Below are 8,090 nucleotides of genomic sequence, written 5' to 3'. Positions count from 1 at the left end.
ATTTGGTGAAATATTAATCGAGGTTTTTGTTCTGTATCTATAAAACAGTAATTGGACAATCTGCTGTCACACCATGTATTAAGTCTCTAATATTTCTTTAAATTTCCATTTAAAGTTGAAATGTTGTCGCACATTAAATAAAATCATTAACCCTCAACTAGTAGGGACTACATCATATAATTGTAATAATGTCTTTTAATCTTAATATGGAATGCAGTAGTACAGATGACGGTAATTCGTTTTGTTAGATTAAAAGTAAAGTAAATTAATAGAAATTATTTTGAATGAATAAATCAACAAACAGATCCGTGTCCAAATAAACTCATTGTCTGAAAGAATTATTCACTGTTATTTATCATGGTTTCTTTCTCACATCAAAAAGAAATGCCTTCCCGTCATATGGATTACTAACAAGCAGAATGTTTTCTTTTTTGTCAAAATAAATTCCCCACGGTTTATCCAATCCATCTGATTTAGTTAGAAGTTCTCTATGTTGTTTACCATCATCTGATACAACTATTACAGTGTGTGTCTTATAATCAGTCACATAGACATTCCCTTCATCATCTGTTGTAACACAACGTAAATCTTGAATTTCATCCTTTTTAAATTTCCACATTAGTTTACCATCTAACGAGCAGCAGTATATTGATGTCAAGTGTATACAGACTAACCTGTCTCTGTCTACTGTAATGTCGTAGATACGGTCTGTAGGTATCGGTATAGTACGTATTACTTTACCTGTCAGGTTCATCACATGTATTATACTCCTATCAATAACAACGTACAGGTTATTATCATTATATGATAGTCCCCAGCAGGAACCACTGGTGTTGATTGTACTGGTGACAGAACGTGTAGATATATTTATTATCAATATGGTATTGTTACTACAGGATACTGCTACAGTGTTACTATCTATCTCTGTTATATAACGTGGTTTATAGGACAGAGAAATGTAATCGATATCAGTACCGTCTGTATTACAAATAATAAGTCGTTTATTATAATGGTCGGTAAACACTAATGTATTGCCTGTTTTTATACAACTATTAATGAACTGACTTTTATTCTCTGACATCTTTATATTTATCTGTTTACGTAAAGTGACAGCAACAGGAAGGTTGTTTTTGACGGATGCTTGATCATGGGTGAATGTTTCTTCTTTAATTGGTTTATTTTCTGAAATAAATAATGAAGTATTGAATTGATTATAACAACAATCGATTGCCTATTCTATAATGCAGTTTATCGCTAAAAGGAATTGAATGTTGAAAAATTTCTTATGCTTTGAACACTATACATGTAATATTTAATTTTTCACGACCGCACATTTTCTCTCAGATGTTAACGATTTTATTGAGTGTTATTTTCACTATTGACACATCAAGCTTAGCTTGATTCAACGATATCATATACATGATATAGTAAAAGGAAAATTGAAAAAGTTTATAAATAACAGAGATAAAAAAAACATAAATGTGTAGAGCATACATGGAGTCTTGTACTGGACATACCAATGCAGTGGAAAAATATATTGTTTGAATTTGTTTGGCCTACCCATTTTAAATCATGTGCAAGATAAAAAAAAATCTGTCTAATATATGATTCCTTTGTCCTAACCCCTAACCGCGGACAGAAAAGGGTGGTCTATTTCTTTACGAGTGATTGTTGGTCGCTTAACGTCCAGTGGCAAATAGTTCATGCATGTTCAGAAAGAGAACAGATAATAATAAATACTACATTGGTAGGTAGATTATGTAATGGAGGCCGTACGGGATGAAGGTTGGAGAAATTAAGACCGCCACTAAAAAATGAGGGTTAATTGAATAGGGACAGAAATACCTTGTAAAATGCCATCTACGAACCCATCGCAGAGTTGTTGCAAGGGTTCTAAACGAGCAGAGAGCATACACTCTAATCACACGGATATTAAATTAAATGTTCCCATTCTCACCGGACGTGGCAGTGTACTTGTACATCCCAAACATTTAAACGAACGCTCCGCTTAGTCAAGGGTTTTACTGTCAATCGGAAGACATCAGATGTGACAAAAATTATATTCCCTAGTCACCCTTGAGGGCTCTTTCTATACGAAGGTATGCTCAGACGTGCTGCTGGAATGTGCAATTTCACCTGATTGTAAACATAGATATGCAAAGATGTGGTATGAGTGTCTACTCTAAATCCAAGTCACTATTTGTAATAGGTCAAAGTACGGCCTTTAACAAGGAGCCTCGGCTCACGCCGAACAGCAAGCTAAACAAGACCCTTAAAATGACTAGTTTAAAACCATTCAAACAGGAAAACCAACGGTTTAATCTATATACAACACGAGAAACACCTATGAACCACATCAACAAACAACAACCACTGAACATGTCAACAGGCCAGTAATGTTCATCTTTCGCTTAGATATCTATATATATATATATATGTGGTTTTCCCTAATAATCAAATCAAGATGTTAATAAATTGAGTATGCCATCATGGTACACAGATGAAGCCCCCGCTTGTATATAACGTTACAAAGGGTATAACTCGGAACGTGTTTATACCTTGAAAACGGTATTGAATAATGATCAACATACCATGCTAAAGAGAGTTTTCTGATTTGTTGTACCTCGCTTTTGAAATAAAACAACTGCTACTTAAAGATAACATTTCAAAAGGCTTTCCAAACCTTTAGTTTCGTCAAATATTCAGGAACTATTTTTGATAAAGGGGAAAATAAATTATTTTAATTATGACCACCGTACTACATGATGTCTTCCGGTAACGGAAACATCTTACATGGAGCAAGTTTGCAAGGCAGGAGCTCCTTTACTGCGATTGAATAATCGGTACAAATGTCTCCGTCTGAGGGGTGAGGTATCGCCTCAGGACGTTTCAGTTGGCGCTTTGGGATGTATAACTAAGCATCTACGTCAGATCGTGTAGGGTATTAACACGCTTTTTGTAGATTTACCCTTGCACCAACGTGCTTATGGAGTTACACCCTTACCAAAGGCTGTGTGGGATGTTTAACTACGCAGCCCCGTTCAGTCGGAATGGTAAATCTGATATTTTGGTAAGTGAGGGTCACGTTCTCTTTGGTTTAAAAATCCCTTTAGGATCTGCTTACCGTTTCTAAGCAAATGACATAACCCCAGGTTTTGTTGGGCTTCGTGTTGCTCAGTCTTTAGTTATATATTATGTGTTTTGTATGCTATAGTTAGTCTTAAATGTCTTGCCATGGCGTTGTCAGGTTATTGTTGACTAATGAGTTGAATATTAAAAAGAAGATAAGTAGTATGGTTGCCAATTAGACAACTCTTCACAAGAGACCAAATGTCACAAATTTGGTATCTTTCGCCTCTCCTTTTCAACAACTCTTTGAGGGATCCGTATTTGGCATGTTGCAAGGCTACACTTCTGACCTCTGACCTCTACCTTACATCGAACTTTGTATTGGAACGCACGATTTTATTTCGAGTCCGGATGCTTTAAAGAATCAAATATAGAATATCGTTTGAAGATATTTCGATTAAACATGAGAACAAACCATATTATTCAGAAACTTAAATTTCTGTTCTGCACAATTTTCTTCATCTCTTTCTCCAAAACGTTTAGTGAAGCACTTTTTTTCGTACTCTTTATTGTACATTGTGCATAATATTTCCTTGTTACCATTTATTCAATAACAATTAATAATGCTATAATAGCATACAATTCCAAATTCAAACAATAATTAAATTATTTAAATACAAATAAAAGCAACATATTGAATCGTATATTTTTTTCTAAAGATTGGCTTAAATGCGTTCTCTACAGAAAAGAGTATCTGAACTGTTGAGGCCATATATATTTCTGTTAATTTAGGAAGATTTTACAAACATGTATTATATTGGGATCACATTTTCTTCAATTTAAAATTGATTGATTGCTGGTTTCTTTACGTCCAGTGGCAAATATTTGATGCATGTCAAGGAGGAGAACAAATTAATACATACTAAAGGTAAATCATGTAATAGTGGTCGACCGGGATGATATTAATTAAAACTGTATAATGACCTCAATACATGTATGTCTTGGATTATTTTTTGCGTAGAATTGCTGTCTCAATGATTTTTACTCAACATGTTTATCATGTTTATTCATGATAGAAAAATAGCTGATCTTCATGCATTTTTTTTATATTGATATATGTCATTGGTGTTAATCGTATTGCAATATTTACGAAAGAATATTTAACAGTTATGTGCTTGCAAGTTCAAAAACAAAGGATGCTATTCGTTTATCTGCATCGGAAACACTGTGTTTCCGATAATATTTACATAAATGGCGCGTCGACAGAACAAGCCTCTCTAACATGTACCATCCATTAAGAAAGCTAAGCTATTGATTGATATGAAATACAAACAGCAACATTCTAGAACATATGATCTGAACATCAATCTTAGTACAAGCTAATGCTAACAGATAATTACATTAGCACAACTATAGTACGTTGAATTTAGCGTCTGCTGATAGGGACATTTTATAAGTGTAGAGGAGAAAAGAAAAATGTCCTTTGTTCTAAGATCTGTTTCTTAAAGATTTTGTGGATTTCAAACGGTCAAATTCAAACATTTCTGATCTTTGAGGTTTATACACGATAAATGTTTAGGTGGGTTTTTTTTAGGAACTAAACGATTGTTTTTTTTAAGGGATTAAACGATAAAATGTTTATTTCTGGAAAAGTTTGAAAAATAAATGCGTAATCTGAGTTGCATACAATTTGGGAATTATTTTATAAATTTAAACAATTTATTTATATTCAGACAATTTATCCATATTTAGATTTTAAATATGACCATTTACTTTCAGATTTACCTCAAAATATTTTTCTACTACGCATTTCAACAGTTCTGGGCATTCGATGGAATGTTTAAGCACTGAATGACCCGTGAGTCCTTTATTCTAAGGCATTCCGATGTATTTTCCTTCATCTACTTGGTCATAAATAAACAATAAACCCTCAAGGTTCAGTGGCTAGTCGCACATCTGTAAACAATAAACCCTCAAGGTTCAGTGGCTAGTCGCACATCTGTAAACAATAAACCCTCAAGGTTCAGTGGCTAGTCGCACATCTATAAACAATAAACCCTCGAGGTTCAGTGGCTAGTCGCACATCTATAAACAATAAACCCTCAAGGTTCAGTGGCTAGTCACACAACTATAAACAATAAACCCTCAAGGTTCAGTGGCTAGTCGCACATCTATAAACAATAAACCCTCAAGGTTCAGTGGCTAGTCGCACATCTATAAACAATAAACCCTCGAGGTTCAGTGACTAGTCGCACATCTATAAACAATAAACCATCAAGGTTAAGTGACTAGTCGCACATCTATAAACAATAAACCCTCAAGGTTCAGTGGCTAGTCGCACATCTATAAACAATAAACCCTCAAGGTTCAGTGGCTAGTCGCACATCTATAAACAATAAACCATCAAGGTTCAGTGGCTAGTCGCACATCTATAAACAATAAACCCTCAAGGTTCAGTGGCTAGTCGCACATCTATAAACAATAAACCATCAAGGTTCAGTGGCTAGTCGCACATCTATAAACAATAAACCCTCAAGGTTCAGTGACTAGTCGCACATCTATAAACACATAAACCCTCAAGGTTCAGTGGCTAGTCGCACATCTATAAACAATAAACCCTCAAGGTTCAGTGACTAGTCGCACATCTATAAACAATAAACCCTCAAGGTTCAGTGGCTAGTCGCACATCTATAAACAATAAACCCTCAAGGTTCAGTGACTAGTCGCACATCTATAAACAATAAACCCTCAAATAAATAATAAACCCTCAAGGTTCAGTGGCTAGTCGCACATCTATAAACAATAAACCCTCGAGGTTCAGTGGCTAGTCGTACATCTATAAACACATAAACCCTCAAGGTTCAGTGGCTAGTCACACATCTATAAACAATAAACCCTCAAGGTTCAGTGGCTAGTTGCACATCTATAAACAATAAACCCTCAAGGTTCAGTGGCTAGTCGCACATCTATAAACACATAAACACTCAAGGTTCAGTGACTAGTCGCACATCTATCAACAATAAACCCTCAAGGTTCAGTGGCTAGTCGCACATCTATAAACAATAAACCCTCGAGGTACAGTGACTAGTCGCACATCTATAAACAATAAACCCTCAAGGTTCAGTGGCTAGTGGCACATCTATAAACAATAAACCATCAAGGTTCAGTGGCTTGTCGCACATCTATAAACAATAAACCCTCAAGGTTCAGTGGCTAGTCGCACATCTATAAACAATAAACCCTCGAGGAACAGTGGCTAGTCGTACATCTATAAACAATAAACCCTCACGAAGCTGTGCGCATGCGCGGAGAAGATGGCTGTGAAATTTTTCGGGGAAGAACTTTATACAGATTTTTAGAGTTTTTATCAGGAAAATGCATGCAACACACACTTAAAATACGTCCAATACATATCCCAGCATATTTGTCATAGATTTGAAAACTATTTGTGTCACCATTATAGTAATTACTAGCAAAAGAGTAACTTTTATTGGAGTCTGGTGCAACCACGTGGTAACCGCAAAATGCCTCCCAAACAGAAAAATTCTTGTAATGACTGTGAAAAAGACGTTACAGGTTCAGATAAGGCTCTGAGTTGTTGTATTTGTGAAAAATGGTTTCATATAAAATGCCAAAGGGTTCCAAACAGTGACTATGACTTTTTGCGGAAGTCCGATGACAGTATTCAATGGTACTGCAAATCATGCAAGGGCGCATCACAGAAAATGTACAAGATGATATCAGTAATGCATAAAAGGCAGGATGAAATTGATAATAAAATTGTAGGGTTAAGTACTAACATTAGTAAATGTAATGTCAAACTTGACGGTCAAGCTGAGAACATTAAAGGGCTTAAAAAGGTTGTAGATGAGTTGAAGGATAATTTACCCTCTCTTATTACTAAGAGAATTGTCAATATGTTAGAGGATAAAGTCGAGGAGGAAAAGAGGGAGGATAACCTAATATTCTTTAATATCCAAGAAGTCAGTGCAGAGGAGGATGAGTCCTTTATTAACAGGGTCCCTGGGGCTTGGGGAGACATGTGTTACCATTGATAATATGCAGAGGTTAGGGGCTAAACCAAAAGATTTAAATAGTAGGCATAGGTTATTAAAGGTAAGCATTAAAAGCCATGCGGTAAGAGGTGACATTTTGAAAAGTGCACATAAATTGAAGAATGCTAAAAAAGTGTCCCACAGGAAAGTAGGAATCAGTAAAGACCTTACAGAAAGCTAAAGGGAAAATAATAAGATTTTAAGACAAGAATTAATGAGGAAAAAAAGGAGTGTCCAGAAAAAAAATGGGTAATAAGACGAGAAAAGGTAATAGAATTAAAAGGCTATACAGGGATTCCTCCCGGGCAGTCAGGAGGAGATAAGGGAGAGTAATAATGTTGATGACAGTTTTAATGATGTAAATAGTGTTGAGTTAAACGTTTCTAGTTCAAGTTCAAGTTCAAATAGTTCGTTTTCTAATGTTCGAAGTTCGAGTTCAAGTTCGTTATTTTTAAGTGACAATTCTGATGTGAGTTCAGAAAGCAACGAGGAAAGTTTGAATACAGATGATAAGCAGAAATTGAAAATTTTGTTTTCAAATGCCGATTTACTGAGTAACAAGTGTTCTGAACTATTAACATATTTAGCTAATCAGCGTCCTCATATAATTGGTTTGTGTGAGGTATTTCCTAAGTGTTCAACTGACAAAGAAAGTATAATAGATATATCCTTGCAGGGGTATGATAAAATTACACCCGACAATCAGGGAGACGGAGGTGTTTTATTATTCGTAAAAAGCAATTTAAAAGTTAGTAAAGTATCAATATTAGATAACACATTTAATGAAGCAGTCTGGTGTGAAATAGTGTTAAAAGGTACAGACAAATTATTAGTGGGGTTACTTTACAGAAGCCCAAATTCTACTACAATAAACAATGACAATTTACTAGTAGCAATAAACAGAGCTATAGAGCTAAAATATAGCCATTACTTATTTTTTGGGGACTTTAACTATAAAGAGATTGA

The 8,090-nt window shown here is 35.1% G+C and overlaps 1 protein-coding gene across 1 annotated transcript; it reads right to left on the bottom strand.

Annotated features, from left to right (window-relative positions):
* Window positions 1-355: 355 nt before the first annotated feature.
* On the bottom strand, window positions 356-1,564 carry LOC139501861 (uncharacterized). The gene is made up of 2 exons (XM_071291084.1): window positions 1,561-1,564; window positions 356-1,182 (listed from the first exon to the last, which is right to left on the bottom strand). Exons 1-2 carry the CDS (start codon window positions 1,562-1,564, stop codon window positions 356-358), a joined length of 831 nt encoding a protein of 276 aa, XP_071147185.1.
* Between the last annotated feature and the right edge of the window lie 6,526 nt (window positions 1,565-8,090).

The sequence above is a fragment of the Mytilus edulis genome, chromosome 13 (assembly GCF_963676685.1).
Source record: "Mytilus edulis chromosome 13, xbMytEdul2.2, whole genome shotgun sequence".
Classification (NCBI taxonomy): domain Eukaryota; kingdom Metazoa; phylum Mollusca; class Bivalvia; order Mytilida; family Mytilidae; genus Mytilus; species Mytilus edulis.
This window is presented reverse-complemented; position numbering and strand designations above follow the sequence as displayed.